Genomic DNA, 16,091 nt, shown 5'->3' with positions numbered 1-16,091 from the left:
CCCGTGAAAGAGGAGCCAGATATCCTGGCGTTATTTAAAAAATATCAGAAATTGAATTTTAAAAAACAAGTTTTTTCAACTGAAAGTAAGAAGCAACATTAAAACTTAAAATGAACAGATATTATTACGTATATAAGGGGGGTTACCCCCCCCCCCCAACACCTTGCTCTTTACAGTAAAGCATAAATTTTGTCCCAATTCTTTAAAAACGACTCATGACACACAAGGGTCGTTTAATTAGAGCAATAAGTAACTTTTTTTAAAGTGCCGAAAAACTTTAAGCGTGAAGAGCGAGGTATTGAGGAGGGGGAGTCTCCCTCATACACGTAATAAGTTCTGTTCGTTTTAAGTGCTCCTTACTTTCAGTTGAAAAAACTTTTTTTTTAATTTAGTCGGTAAAAAAGTGAGGAAAGTTGAAGTGAGATAAGTTGAAGTGATGATGGTAAACCCCTCCTACCGAGTGAAGTTAATGATTTTTTCTGCATCAATCAGTAAGATTCATCCGCAAACAACAATCTTACCACTTAATGACTCAGTTTCGAATATCCATATTCTAGGATTAGTTCAGTTGCTTAAAAGTTGAAAGCACTTGATTCTCGTAAATCTAGTTACCCTAGTAAGATCCTGATTAAATTGATGATTGGGACTACTAATCTTTTATCTACTCCTTTAACGGCACTTTTTAACCAATGTTTCATTGATGGTGTTTTCCCTAGAATTTTTAAACAGGCATATGTTACTCCAATCCCCAAGTGTAAGGCCCCCAAGGATATTACTAATATACGGCCGATTTAAAAAACACCAGCTCTTTCAAAAGTGTTTACAAGCTTTATTGTTGATTGCTTATTTGAGGACATAAAAATAATACAGTTTCCCAACAATTTGCATTTAGACCCGGGCATAGTACTGTTACTTATTTGGTTGAATTGGTGTACGCCATCCTTAAACATTTAGAAAAAAGGGGCTTGCGTTGATGTATTATTTGCTGACATAGTTAAGGCTTTTGACAGTCTTGACCATAATGTAGCAGTGGAAGAAGCTCAGGTAATGGGTGCCCGTCCATGTGTTGTACGTTTGCTTGCTATTTTTCTTTTTAAAATATCTCAGTGTGTCCAACTACCTGATCATTAATATCTGAATTTTTAGATATTTTTTGCGGTTCGCCACAAGGGACTAAATTAGGCCCACTTTCTTTTCTTATTAATTTTAACCATGTTTTAGCAACACTTTCTGAGCGTTCTAAATTTGCTGATGATTTAACTGTCTTACCACTACGACTATGCCTACGAACAGTCTATAACTACCTACGGCTATCACTACGAACAGTCTGACTTGACGATAATATTTAATGATCTAAAAGTTGAATTAGGAAAGGTAAAACTGACAGTGAAACTAAGAGTTCTTATACGACTTTTTCCTTCCTAAAGGTCGACAGCCACTTTTTTCTTAATTCCCTAGTGCCGACAAAGAAAACCGTTAAAGTACTTGGAATACTTTTGGACGAAGATTTAAGATGGAACTATCATATTATAGATGAAACTATAGCATGTTGACTATCTGACTAAAAAAGGCACCTCACTTTTACATTCATTTTTCAACCTGAAGAGATTTGGTATGCCAACTGAGGTTTTAAAGTCTGTATACTAAACCTATTTTAAACCTTCTCTGGAGTAGGCATGTCCAGCTTGGCATCCGGGTTCAACGACAGATCAATCAGATAGAATTGAGATGATACAAAACGAGCTGTAAAAATTATACTTGGACACAACTACTCACCATATGATGATGCACTGAAAAACTCAACTTGAATTCACTGTATATTTGTAGACAGAAGTTGACATACCGATTTGGACTAAATTGTTTGAATTCCCCAGCTCATCTTGGTCTAAAAATCTACCGTACTTCAAATTTGATAGTATTAAAAAGTTAAAGTTAGAATTATTAAGTTATCCGTTGGGCATTGTTTGACAAAGAATATCCAGAAAATCTGAACAATTCTTGGCATCACTGCAGGAGAAACCTTAAATTAATTAAAAATAGTCAAGGATGCCAATTGGAAAGGAAAATTGAGTTTGAAAATTACCTTCCCTTTTTTATCTTTGTAAAAAAAAAGAATCCTATAAAAAATATGCAAAAGTTTTTCTTGTGTAAATCAGGGTATGGGGGGGGGTGGGTAAATTTTCAGAGGGGGTTACACTGAATATCATTTTTATGTCTATAATTCTCTTCACAAGCAAAGCTCAGTGTCCTAGTGCTGCATGATAAAACGACAACTCCTAGAAATTTTATTCGGTATTTTAGTAACATTACCTTGACAAATATTTAAAGCTCGATGCAGTTTATTTCAGATTTTTGCCTGTGAGTGCTTTTGAATGTACCAACTATTTATATTTTTATCAAGTCAGCCCTTTCCAGACCTATGCTTTCTAAAAGCCGGAATATAATTTGTACTTTACTGAAAAAATTCTTTTAAATGTTTTCACTTTTGTAACTTTAAGAAATCAAAAATTAATTAAGATTTTAAGGAATAAATATGAGCATATGTATATTAAACTGACAATGCGCATTTTTTTCAGTAAATTCATTTGAACTTTTTAAATAAAGTACAAATTATATTCTGACTTATCGAATTCAGGTGGTATAGAAGCCTACTCAGATTAATTTCTACTGGTTTTGAGTATGAAATATTTTTATTTCTGTTTGACTTGGTCTTCATTTATTTATTGCTATTGATTCATGATATTTGCACCCTTAGTAAATTATTTGATTCTATTTTTGTTCATTTTTGGTTTAATGGAGTTCTTTACTTTTTTTTTTGAAAAACTTATCTTCTGCAAAATTTTTTTTTTTTGATTAATTAGAAAAGAATAGTCGCAAAACACAATTTTTTATAAAACTCCTAGAAAACATTTATCAGCAAAGAAAATGAACTTTATTATTTCTCGATTTTATTCTAAGAGTGGTCGTATTTCACAGGCGGTTTTGTAAAATCAAAACAGGGCCCCCGATTCCTTTTTCTGTTCAGCCCTCATTAGAGTAAAACCAGTTTACGACCAACCAGTTTAAAGCCAATGAAAAGACTTGTATGGCCAGTTTTTGAAGATTCCCTGCCACGTAGCAGCAAATTTCATTCCTAAAAGTCATACAAAATTGTGTTATGAAAATTAACTGCTGAATTCATGTTTATCTATTTGAGGCTTGTATAAAGTACTGCATAATAGCTCACTCTATTTAAGGGGGATGGGTTAGAGCATTTCAGATTTTTCAAAAACTATCTTAAATTATTTCTGAGACCACACTGGCTAATCATGATAAAATATAGAATCGAAGAAAGGAAGAAAACGAGGACAATAAACAGCCAGTGAAAAAATTGAAAAATTATGCAGATATTTCGGTCAAGACCTTCGCTTGACCGTCCTCAGTGCAGAATATTTGGCAAAGATAAAACCAGCCCCATTCTGGGTAGTGGTGTTTATAGAATTCCCTGTTCTTGTGGCTGTTTTATGTTGGCAGAATCCAACAGCAATTAGGGGAGAGGTTATTGGAACATAGGTCCTCATTCGACAAGGCCATGGGGCTACGCCAAAGGTCTGAGGTTTTGATTCCGCCTTGGATCAAAATGTGTACGACAATCCACACCATTTCATTTTATTTGATACCTCGATTATTGCCCCCGTTAAAGGTCTCATGCAAGTTTTCAGGGAGGCAGTTGAGACAAAAAAAGCACATTCACCGAAAGGTAGCTCTCAGTAGAGACACTGGAGAGACTAATCGAAGTCCCTTTTATGATGAAATTATTAATTCTGATCGTTTTTACATACATCCAGAAAATTATGTTGCGCAATCAAATAGAATCTCTGAAAATAATCTACCTGGAAAGCGATTAGCCTTTAAGAGTGCTTCACGTCAGATGAAATTGTGAAATGCCATTTAGAACTGTGTTTTTTATTCAGTTACCCTTTCACCGTTACAGAGAAAGGGCCATCTTCTATTTTAGTCTTGTATTTTGTTTTAAGGTGTTTTTTTTATATATATTTTTTATCGGTTTCATACTGCACTGAGGACGGTCAAGCTGTCTTGACCAAAATTTTTGGATAATTTTTTTCTGGCTGCTTATTGTCCTCATTTTCTTCCTTTCTTCGATTTTATGTTTTATGAAAACTATCTTACCCCGCCTAAATCTTACATTATTAGGAGAGATATCCTTCAGATTAAATTGAGCCTCAAACGTCCAGAAAAAAGTATTTCATTGTATAGTAAAGCCAGTACATTTAAAAAAAAATAAAGATAAAAAAGGATTACCAGTCAAATACATCAAAAAGGAGCTCCGACAAAGTTTCAAGGCTTCGATAAGATTCTGGTGAGTGTTGCAATACGGTTACAATTAGCTTCACAATCGACTTGACAATATTCACTGTCTCTGATTGTACACTGGACATTCCATGTTGAACCTGAAATAAAAGACTTTCATTTACTTCAGTTTTCCCAGTACAGTCAGTTCTATTTGATAAACAACATTGTCTATTGCTAACAGGGGAGTGGGCATGAATTTGATCTTGTGGGAGAAGACACGGATTCCACTTCTTTTCAGTAGTTTTCACTTAACTTTATTCAAATTTACCAAGATAAAAGAAAAAAAAGTCACAGTAATTACGCAAATGCACATTTTAAAGTAGCAGGTTAGCATCGTTCAGTTTCTTGTTTCTTGAAGGGTCGTTCGGTTTTGTATACGTTGTATTCGAATTAAGTCATTTTTTTTAGTTTCACTCCGCCTGCAAAATTTTGGAAAGAAAATACCATAGCCTAGTTAAAAAAGACCTGAAATTAGTAATAAGTAAGTATGACGGCACTAGACCCTTAAGGTCCAAACCGGTGGTGCTGATCTCCGTTTCAAGGTCCTTCAGCCAGAAAGTACAATGGGGGGTTGGGGGCCATTCATCCTGTGCTTTCGCACACCTTTCCTGCTTACCTTCCAGAGATTTCTCCGGGTACCCATTTAGAGCTGAGTCGACTCTGGCTGAGCTTACAGGGTCAAGCCACATACCCCCGTCCCAAATCAAACAACTGACCACGACAGGAATTGAACCCGTGCCCCTTGGACAAAGAATTCTCAAACCAGCGAGCCAACCACTTAGCCAGACGGCTCTAAAAGAAATGGACCCTAGATGAGCTTGAACCACCAACCTTTCGGTTAACGGCCGATCGTGCTAGCCACTTGCGCTACGACGTCGAAATTAGTACCGTAATAAATAGATCCAAAACCCATATATGATGTTGGTATTCTTCTGGAGAGTTTTCATAACTCTTTCATTACTTAGCGTAAGATTTTATATCATATTCACGTTCGCTAGTTTTGGTTTTGTTTCTTAATATTTTATTCTATTTTTATCTGATTGTTTTTTAGTCTCGTCATTTCATTCTTATTATTTATATCCAAGAGGCAAGTGAAGAAGGAGTTCTGATAAGCCCTTCCCTGTCAGTGAATGATCTAGATTTTTCTGAATATGTTGGTCTACTTGCCGAGTACATCCAAGAAGCGCAATCCATACTTGACTACCTATCTAGTAAGGGCAAATCCATCAGCCTCCATATAAATCAGCAGAAAACAAAGACGATGAGGAAAAGCGGCATCGGAGACGCACCCGTCCTGCTAGATGGAAATCCCGTTGAAGATGTTGGCTCTTTCCAATACCTAGGTTCTACGATGGACCCCTGTGGCGGTGCCGCAGAGGAAATTCAAGCTCGTATTTATTCGGTGCTCGGTCTAAGGCTAAACGGAAAGCACGTCGTCTCCATTTTGGGTGGGAGGATGTCACAAAGAAAGATTTAAAGGAAATAGCAATTTCCTGGGAGGGTGTAAAGAGGGAGGCTTAGAATAGATTGGGATGGAGGAGCGTGCGTAGCTGCGTTGGCCTCAAGCGGCTTTGTGCTGCGGTGAGTTGTTAGTAGTAGTAGGTAATACAGTGCACGCTGGAACCGAGGGTGGTTGTCTATCTTCGAGTCATCGCCTGCACACAGACCTTCCAAGAGCCAAACATGCGAACATCACTTTAATCCCGTTCCCAATGTGGGGCAAAGGCCCCACCGGTGGGTATGGGAATATTTTGGCGGGTCATTTACAGGACGTGCACCTTTCGACTGAATATAGCCTAGTGCTCTAATTTTGAAAAAATAAATCATAGGAATGACATCACATTCATACATTTAGAAAACAAAAAAGATACATGATTGTATTGCAATGACACTATGCATTGTATTAAAGGCGTTTTATACAGACAATAATTTTCATTATAATTTTCTGATATGCCTAGTGGATGATTCAAAAAAGGATACCAAGTTAATGGCCTTTTAAGCAAGTTAATGGCCTTTTCTTCAGGTGGATACACCTAAATTCTTGAATAAAATAAATTTAAATATAACGAGAGGGGCATCATGATTTTAGTAATCCCTAGGCGGGGCATGACCCAGAGTCGGTTGGGAACTACTGTTTTAAGCCAAAGACTTGCAATGTCAAACACAAGAAATTCATAATATATTTCTAAGATATCGCTTTAAAAATGTTATCAAAATCGTTCACAAACACCTTAGGCCAGTGGTCCTCAATCTGTGATCCTCAGCTTTCTCGAAGCCGTGGTGTCATCATAAGGGTGACGCTAAATATTTGATTCAACAATTTGGCAAAATAATTCGAATACCCAATTATCGAAATTTTTCAAAAAGAAGATCTGACATTTCAGAAAAAATTTGAAGCAGTAAAAATTAATGACTATGGTATCACTGATTGTTTTCCAGTGTTGGACAAGTTAGCAATTAATTCCATTGAAATTAATTAGTCTTGCAATATAAAACCTGTTTTTGAAGATTAACTATCACAACTTATCAAATGGTTAAAAAAAACCTTCAATAAGACAATATTTATACATTTACATGAGTTCAAGACCCATTAGAGCCCAAGCCTCCATCTACATTTACTTCTTTAGAAGAAGAGGTCTGTGTCTTGCGACAATACATTGAAGGCCAAATTTGGTAGCATCGAACGTGCTGATTTTGGGACATCAATAAAAGAAGAATATCCACTACTTAGGGTTGAAATTCTACGAATATTAATCCTATTTTGAAAGTTTTATTTCTTCGAATCTTGATTTTAGGCTATAGGAGTTAAAAAAAAGAAAAAAGAATCATGTGAATATTAATTCTGACCAAGAAATGGGGGTCACCGTCTGCAATTTATTCCAAATTTGAGAAGTTGTGTAGTGAACACTAAACCTATGCCTCTTTTAATTAACTTCAATAATCTCAACCCTTGTTCAATGTTCAATAAACTGCTTCTGAACTTAAAATTTGTGCTTAATTCATTTTAAACAAAAAAACTAACCACACTAAAGTGCACTTCCACTGCGTGTCAAACCCGCATTGAATACATTTGTACCAAGATCACACGCTGCAACCAAAACCACGGTTGCTGCCCCGGTTCAATATGGAAGTTATCAAAACATTTGATATTAGGCATTTTATATTTCCCAAAATGAACAATCGCATCTAAAAAGGGTAAGTTTTCAAATTTCTCAAGAATCTCAAAATTATTGAACAAAAAATTGATTTTTTTGGGAAAAAACAGATGGAAAACAGAAAAATCTAATGAGAAAGAGAGCCAGAGTCCAAAAACATTGATGACCTCTATGCTTTAGCCCTATGTCATAACGTCATATAGACGTCATCTAGCATGACTTAATTAATGACATAATGACACCAAAAAATTCACTTTTCCATAATGACCATAATGAAAATTACCATAAAAAGGATCTATTAAATTATCAACTTTTAAAGCTAGCCCTTATTCGTCTCTAAATCATTTTCACGTCATATGCTAGCCATTGGTGAAGAAGAAAAAAAAACAATATATAAATGTGGAAAATTCAATGATCGGCAGATAAACAGCTATTGGTTTATTTTACTATAAATTTTAATCGAAATTCATTTGAATGTTAATATTAATATTCGATTACTATAATTTTCAAAATCAATTTAAAAAAAAGTTTTCCACAAAATAAGGTTTTCAAATAAATGATTCTTAGAGTCATATTAAAACCTAGAAGGATAAAAAAAAGCCTTATTATAATTCATAATTATTAGAACAAACACAAATTACTGCGAGTCAATAAATGAAACGAAAAAGTGACCAGAGATTATCACCAGTGAATACTTAAGTCAAACATTAAGAAAACAAATTCTTCTTCGGATGAATAAATGAATCCTAAAACGAACAGAAGTAACGTAGATAATCAAGCAAACTTAAAAGGAACAGAAAATTCCTCTAATAAGTGCAGGGCTATCACCTTCTAAACCCTTTAAAGTCAGCGGGATTTGCGCTTTAATGATGATTTTTTGTAATTCGAGCATTGTGTTTTCATTTATCATAAGATCAACAGCAACACAAGGACAAAAGAAAATCAAGGCTAATCAAAATTTACAAAAAAATAATACCACAAATAGTCCGGTGTGTTCCCCCGGAAAATCGTCAGAGAAAATTTCCCCTCGAAAATTCTTCCCATCTTGAAATTGAACAGCGAAGGGACTGAAAAATTAATTTTTATACCAATTAACGAAAGGTTTTTAATGCCGAATCCAAATATGTGAATTTCACTAAGTTTAATGTTACATATCAAACGTCACGATCCTTGAGAAAATTTGCACACCCAAAAACACACCCAAAAGGCAAGTTATACTAATGAGAATTACCCCATTAGATATAACATATAGATGACTCTACTGGAGGTTTCAAGTTCTTATCTACAAAAATGAAGAATTTTGCATTTTTTCCTAGAAGGAAAATCACCGATGCATTTTTATTTGTTTTTTTTTAAGTAATTTTAAAAGCAACGTTATCCAAATCGGTCGGTAAAACGGACCAACGATTTGATAAAATTCATTGCCCTCCCTACCACCCATCCCAAAAATAAACATTTTGACTAGTTCCATCTCTAGTCGTTACCAGACCAAGTCCACGGAAAGTAATTACTCGTAATTCTTAGCCCGGCCTGTTATCTTTATGCAATCCATCATAGGACAAAACTTAAACAGCTACACTGTCAAGATAACTCAACGCCCAAAAGCACAAAAACGAAATAATGTCAATAAAAATTTAAAAATAAAAACTATAGGATATTCTATACCATACATTCCACCTATACTTTGGAACATAAGCAGAATATTAAAATTTTTCGTCTTTTCTTCATTACTTTTATTTGTCATACTTTCTTTTTGGCAGGTTAATTTTGCATGTGGGGTGAACTTTCCACGGGGAGGGGGGAGGGGTCTTGCAAAATTTTCCACAGATGGGGGGTTGCACCTAGCACCATTTAAATGATAGTAAGGATAGGAATTTACTGAATATCAGAACAATGAAACCAGATTAATTGTCCAAAATAATGTTATATTACTTCTTGGAAGCCACAGCAATTTTGATTCTTCAGCATTACAATGATAAATGAGAAAATGTTTTTTCTTTTTTTAATAAAAGTACAAATGGCAACCTGACCTTTATAGGGTTTAGTGGGGAACGGTAGTCCCACCCTTATTTGTGGTAATTTGCGTTCGTTGTAATAGTATATGTGGTATTTACCACAATTGTGGTATTTATGGTAATTTGCGTTCATCTGTAGTTTCATCATTTTTGGTTTCAATTCATAGGGATTCCTGTTGGTTTTAAGCTTGAACTGTTTGTGCTGATAAAACTGCGTTTTTGCTGATTTTAGTTTTTAATACGGACCTTCACTTTTCTTTGAAAAACTTTTTTTGAAAACGTATTTTTTCGATTAATTGACAAAAATTATTTTTTTGTTTGCAAATTTGTTTTTTCCTTTCTTTGTCTTAATCGAGACCCCCTTGGTTCTGCAATTTTAAAGAGGATCAGGCTAAAAAGCAATCACATTTTCCGGACAAATAATCAAAAGAACAAAATGGTTCTGTAAAATTTATCATCATTTTGGCTAAATTTAAATGTTAATTGTCAAATACAAGTTGGCCAAATATAATTTTACTTCATTTGGCCAAATATATCTGTTCAATAAGCTGATATTCAACCCGAAGCGAAACAAATTTGGTCAATTTTGGGCGTTTTTAATCAATGCAACAATTTACATATCCGTGAATATCCAATTATATAATTTTGTTTTTATTTGAGCCGCCTATTACATGACAATTTTTTTTTTTTTTCAATGAGGTTAAAGTTAAATTGGGCTAAAGCTGTTATGAAGATGAATGTTTTACCTGATATAATAGATCTTGTGTTTGGAGTTTGAATATTTTCCATGCTGGGACAGCACAGTTCCACTGTATAATTTCTCTACCAAAACGCTTTGTAATAAGCTGTCCTTCAGTTCCTGCCGGCAAATTTAGATGATCTGAAACAAAATATGGTAAACTAAAATGATAGGTCAGATATTTGGATCCAATGTGGAGAAGGAATAATGAAGTGGCAGCTGAGTGATAATCGTAAAACGGTATACGTAATACGTTAAGATACAAAGTAAAAAAATGTAAGTTCAATTAATGCAGGTCGGAAATTAGAGTTCAATTAATGTTGGGCCGGCGTCTAGAGTGGCATCATAAAGCGGCAATCGTAATGCGGTATATATGATAACTACGTAAGTACGATAAATACAAAGTTAACAAATGTACGTTCAATTAATGTTGGTCAGATATTTGGGCCAATTTTTAGAGTGGCATCATAAAGTGGCAATCGTAATGCGGTATATTCGATAACTACGTAAGTACGATAAATACAAAATATACAAATGGACATTCAATTAATACAAGTCAGATATTTGGATTCATCGCGTAGAGGGGCATCATAAAGTGGCAGTAGAGTGGTAATCAGGGGTATATCCATACTGGTGTAAAAACCTGTAACAGACCAAAACTTTATAAATGACGAACTTTAAAATCTTGTTCGATTTTAGCAAGGTAAATTCTGAAAAATGGTAAATTAGTATTTTATATTGTTTTTTTGTCTTTGTTTTTTTCTTCTACTTTTTTTGATACGCCGGAGTTTTAACCCCCTAGAAAATTTTTAAAATGAGTATGATAATAATAATAATAATAATTTATTATAAGCCAAAAAAAGGCCATACAGAACAGTATTCTTAATTACACTCCACAAAAAAAATAACATAAATATCAAGTTCCACTCATTGATGTCAACGCTTCATTTACATATTTACATAACTGCCTGATTGTCCTTTTTACAGTCGTTTTGAGGCTACCCCGGCACACCAACTTGACACCCACAAAATACTTTTACCATAATATAGAAAGTTGCTGGCATTCGGTGAGAATATGGGCCACATCCTCAATACCTAAGTTACATCTGGGGCAAGAGTAAGCCGCATTTGCATCTGGGGCCACCCTATTTCTTTCAAATACTCTTTTTCTATTTTTTAGTGGCAGGCAATTCGCTCGGATCCGAAACCAAGCCCTCAATGTCCTCCCCGGTAATGCTAGTTTAAAATAATATTCAAATTCAAATATCTCTTTTACATGGGAATAAAACTTCAATGTTTCAGATGTTTTAACTGCCTGGGTCCACATTTTGACTTCCTGGTCTTTTATTCTTTCTACAATCATATGTTTAAGAGAATTTCTCTTAAAAACATTCTGACATTAATCAAAGGCCTGTAAAATACGTATTAAAATAAGTAGAAATAAGTAGAATAAGAAAATAAGTAGAAACTACAGAATATGCGCTGTGTCCTTAAAATTAATTTTAATTTCTATTTCATGGCACCCAATTCATGTCGGTGACAATTCACACTGGGTTGCATTTTAAATAGGGCGCAAAGTACCTACTTTTCTGTTAAGAACACGGCAGTGAGAGCGGGAGGATTGTTCGAAGGACAAGAGGACAATTTCGTACCTCAAATTATACAGATTGAAAACCATTGCACGTTTCCATTTAAGCGCCGTGAGACACGCCCCCCTTCCCACTTTAAAATTGCAGTTAGAATGTTTGAGGGTGTCGAAAAGGCAACTATTCCAGTTTGGTTCACCAATCACAGACTGAAAATCTTGGTGTGGTTATGGAGAAAACTAAGCGCAGCATGCTTATAATTTAAATAATGAGCAATATATCTGACAGCAATAAAAAAAACTATCAGTGGGACGGGCGAGGTAGTCAAGGGGCTCACTATCCCTCTGAGGCTCTTTAGCCACACTTATCCCTCTGAGGCTCTGTAGCCATACTTAGCCCCTCTGAGGCTCTTTAGCCACACTTAGCCCTCTGATGCTCTTTAGCCATTGAAAACCTGTGAGTCACTGTGGATCAAATGGGTGCAATATATCTTTAGCCCTCTGAGGCTCTTTAGTCATTGAAAACCTGTGAGTGACTCTGGATCAAATGGGTGCAATATATGGATCTTTTTAGTAAAATTTGAGATAGAAGGGACAGGGGGAGGGTGTGTTATATAGAGGCCAAGGGTCTACTTTTCGCCTCCAGTTTGTTTTCCAATGACTAAAATGTCTCACAACAGGAGGGTACACAGTCCTTCAATGATGCAGAGCCCCGCCTACTCTAAATTTTCAATTCAGAATGTCTCAATATAATCACATTTATATTACGTTTACCAATTATCCGTTGATCCGTTTTTGTGACATTTTGCATTTTTAATGTGAGGAAGTCCTTACATTTTTCAAAGTGAGAAAGTCCAAATCCTCACATTTATATTATGTTTGCAAACTATCCCTTGGACCTAACATATAGGATTTGAATAATCTTCATCATCAGCATTTAGTTCCTATATTTGCTTTAAAAAAAATTCTAACGCAATCCGAATTTCAAACAGGGATTACATTTTCACTTTTGTGGTGCAATTCACAACTAAATTTTTTCAGTTGTCACTAGTCATTTGCACAACCTAGGGCTGTTTCCCAAATATACTTTATAAAACCTAAACTACCGTTGAACAAAATAACCGTAAGATCCTGAGGGGATCCGGATGCTGTACATTGCGGGGACCAGGATCTCAACCATGTACAACAAGCCCACTTACATAGGAAGATTTATTTATGAATCCTTCTATGAGAAATGAGAAATGGTTCCAAAACGAGTCCCTTTACCAATCAGCTGTATGAATCACGCCAATTTTGAACATAGATGTATTATCTTATATAGTTCAACCTTTCTTATTAAAACGGCTACCTTGAAATTTGGCTCCGACACCATGTTTTGCCCCTTTGAGTCCCTGGTTGAAATAATGGCTCGAAAAGGGGCACAGTTGCCCTCCAGTTCCTTTCGGGTCTTGAAATGAACACTAGAGCTCACAATTTAAATTCACCCAAAATACTCCCCAAAGTTCAATTCGGTCAACCATAGAGAAACAAAACTAACAGACAAACACGCATCCATGGAGCTAATCGGTAAATTTTTGGAATTAAATCTTTTCCGTATTTCATAAAGAACTTATAGTTATCTGGGATTTGAATGTATCTTTCTATTTTTTCCTCTTTTTTTTAATCCTTATGTTAATTTCGGTGATAAACAAAGGTGATATTGTGGCTTGTGCCCGGTGTTTTGTTACGTGAAACTCCATATCGGATTTTGTTGAAAATGGGTATCCTTTCGCTTCTATTTTTACTCTTTGAATTATATTTGTCTTCTTTGTTTTTTTTTAATATGTTTTGTTTTAATTTAGTTTTTTGTCCTTTGTTTATAATTTTTTCGGCTATAGCGGCTCCCGGGTGGGAAATTGAAATATTTGGCCTTTATTATTATCTCTGTATTGCTTTTTTGTATTTTTCGCTCTTGTTAAAAAGCTTTAACATTTTTTTTTATGTATTTTGGGTTCAATTATAAACGGAAGGGCAGTGTGGTGTACGAAATAATTTTTCAACACTTTTATTTGAAATTGCATTCTTGGCTTTAACTGCAATAAAAACAAAATTGTCAAAGTAACTTTAGCCTGAAAGTCATGTTATAGAAGTAGTCAGTGGCATCTGGGCCCCGCACCAAACCTTTACTTAAATGTACTTGCAGCAATACCAGACATTTTCCCGCCTCGCATGGCATCTAAAATTTAGATGTTTCGTACGAACCTTTTAAACCGTAACCTACCTGGACTCGCGGTATGACGGCTGAGCATGCTGAGTCACACGACTAACCAACCAAGATAAATATTTATTGACACCAGGATTCGGACCCCGGTCCAAAAGATATAGGATTCTAAGCCTAGGGTGTTATTCACTTGGTTAGTGTGGCTATATCAAGTTGTTGACGACCGAAAAACAAACCCAAATATGCTTTTAGAAAAGGTAAACACAAACCCTGTATACTCCTACCCTTTGAGGCATCAGTACTTAAATAAGTTAAGAAGTGCGTATTGACTCGTACCAAGTTGGTATCTGCCATGCGGACCTAAAAGCACAAAGAACGTCAAAATAAAAACACTTTTCCCCTTGAAGCCAACTCAAGTCTATTCAAACACGAAAGCTGCGATTTATAATATTTTTCTTGTAGTTGTTTCAAAACTATGAAGTTTTTAGGCTGGTACTACATTTTTGTCAGTATTGCCGCATTGAACCGTGAATATAAATAAACGAGACTAACTAGTTAAATCTGGCAACACTTTTCATCCATAAAAAATTCGAAAAAAAAATCTTTTTTTTTTGGTGTTCACTACTACCAAAACTTGCATACTGGCAAACTTTTAAGTTTCAACTTAACCAATCTAAGCAATCAGATTTCATTTCTATTACACATACAAACCTACTTTAAGAAAATCAAAAATTAAGTCAATTTCATACTAACCTCTGAGATGTCCATAAAATTCTTTATTGACGTTGAGCGTATAGGTGTCACCATCCAACTTAGTTATATGCGAAGGGGCTATTTCATCAAGATAGCTGGCAAGCCCGGGAAAATCATTTAGCAGATCTGCTGCCTTAGGAACGAAAGGTATATAGTAATAAAAGTACGATGAAGAAATTTTGAATGAAAAAAAATTAAGTTGAGTTACAGCAAATACCTGAGTTAAGAAAAAAGCATATATACCTATTCACATACACGCACAGGAGTGTTGAAGAAGAAAAGGTACATAGCGTGGGTGGGGGAAATACAAAGGGAAATAAAAAAAAATTGATAAAATTCCCAGTACTTGGATAGTGCCTAATTTTGGAAACAATATTGTGAATAAAATGTATTTTTCCTAAACTTGGATTATTTTGGAAACTAAGGAAAAACGAATATTCGGATCTAGATGGTTTTAGATAACATTAGGTTAGTTGCGATTGTCTCGCTTGCTGAGTTGGTATGATTATCTACTTCACCTGCGCACTCAAACACCCACCCGACTCTATTTTGACTTTAAAATAACTGCAAGCGGCTGGAAACGTACTAGAGGTAGGTCACGCACAAAATGGGCAGACGTCACGCACGACTGACTTTCTACCCAGAACATTGACCCTTATAAAACTCCTACCCTCACCCATGAAAGACCACTACAGAGACGACTAACAGCACTGACGTCTGATTCCCTCTACGCTGGCGACACTGCCGAGCGAGAGCTTGTATTCAAGTCAAATAAGTCAAGTTGGGATTGGCTGACTGCGATTTTGGAAACATTCTATTTTTTTAATATTCAAGCTTAAATTAAGGAAAAAATTTCTCTAATTATGAGTTTTAGTTTATTATTTGAACTATTTTCTATTTTGGTCTTTTGAGCTGTATGAGGGAGTATTGTGGAAATTTGTAATTGTTTCATTTTATTTTTTCTGTATTACGATGACTCAAGGAGCAGATAAGCGAAGAAAGATGTATATATTGATTTGCATTATCAGCATTGGTTGTGTAGCTAGTTCATGGTTACAACCAGTCTTGAGGAAATTTTATTCCTGGCACGCCACTAGGCCAACATGTTTTTGCAAGTTCATGGGTGGGCCAGAAGATTTAGTAGAAAAGTAGCTCTTTTTAATGTATATATATATGTATGTATATTGTTTAGTTATGATTAATTAATAAATAAAAGTTAAACTTAACAAAATTTACCCTGGGAGCAAAGCCTTTTTAACCACAACTACTCTCTCTCTCGCAACATTAGTCT

At 35.2% G+C, this 16,091-nt stretch overlaps 1 protein-coding gene across 1 annotated transcript in view; it reads right to left on the bottom strand.

The window, feature by feature from the left end:
* Nup188 (nuclear pore complex protein Nup188) overlaps positions 1 to 16,091 on the bottom strand; it is a 118,913-nt gene that overhangs the window by 81,639 nt on the left and 21,183 nt on the right. Inside the window, exons 7-9 of the mRNA XM_089101215.1 lie at positions 14,801 to 14,933; positions 10,270 to 10,403; positions 4,303 to 4,451 (exon numbers count right to left, since the gene is read on the bottom strand). Coding sequence (XP_088957341.1) covers positions 4,303 to 4,451; positions 10,270 to 10,403; positions 14,801 to 14,933 — 416 coding nt within the window. The remainder of the gene's footprint in view (positions 1 to 4,302; positions 4,452 to 10,269; positions 10,404 to 14,800; positions 14,934 to 16,091) is intronic.

The sequence above is a fragment of the Artemia sp. Qi Xiang Cuo genome, chromosome 15 (genome assembly GCF_049724085.1).
Source record: "Artemia sp. Qi Xiang Cuo chromosome 15, ASM4972408v1, whole genome shotgun sequence".
NCBI lineage: Eukaryota > Metazoa > Arthropoda > Branchiopoda > Anostraca > Artemiidae > Artemia > Artemia sp. Qi Xiang Cuo.
Note: the sequence above shows the minus strand (reverse complement) of the source record. Positions and strands in the feature narration are given on the sequence as shown.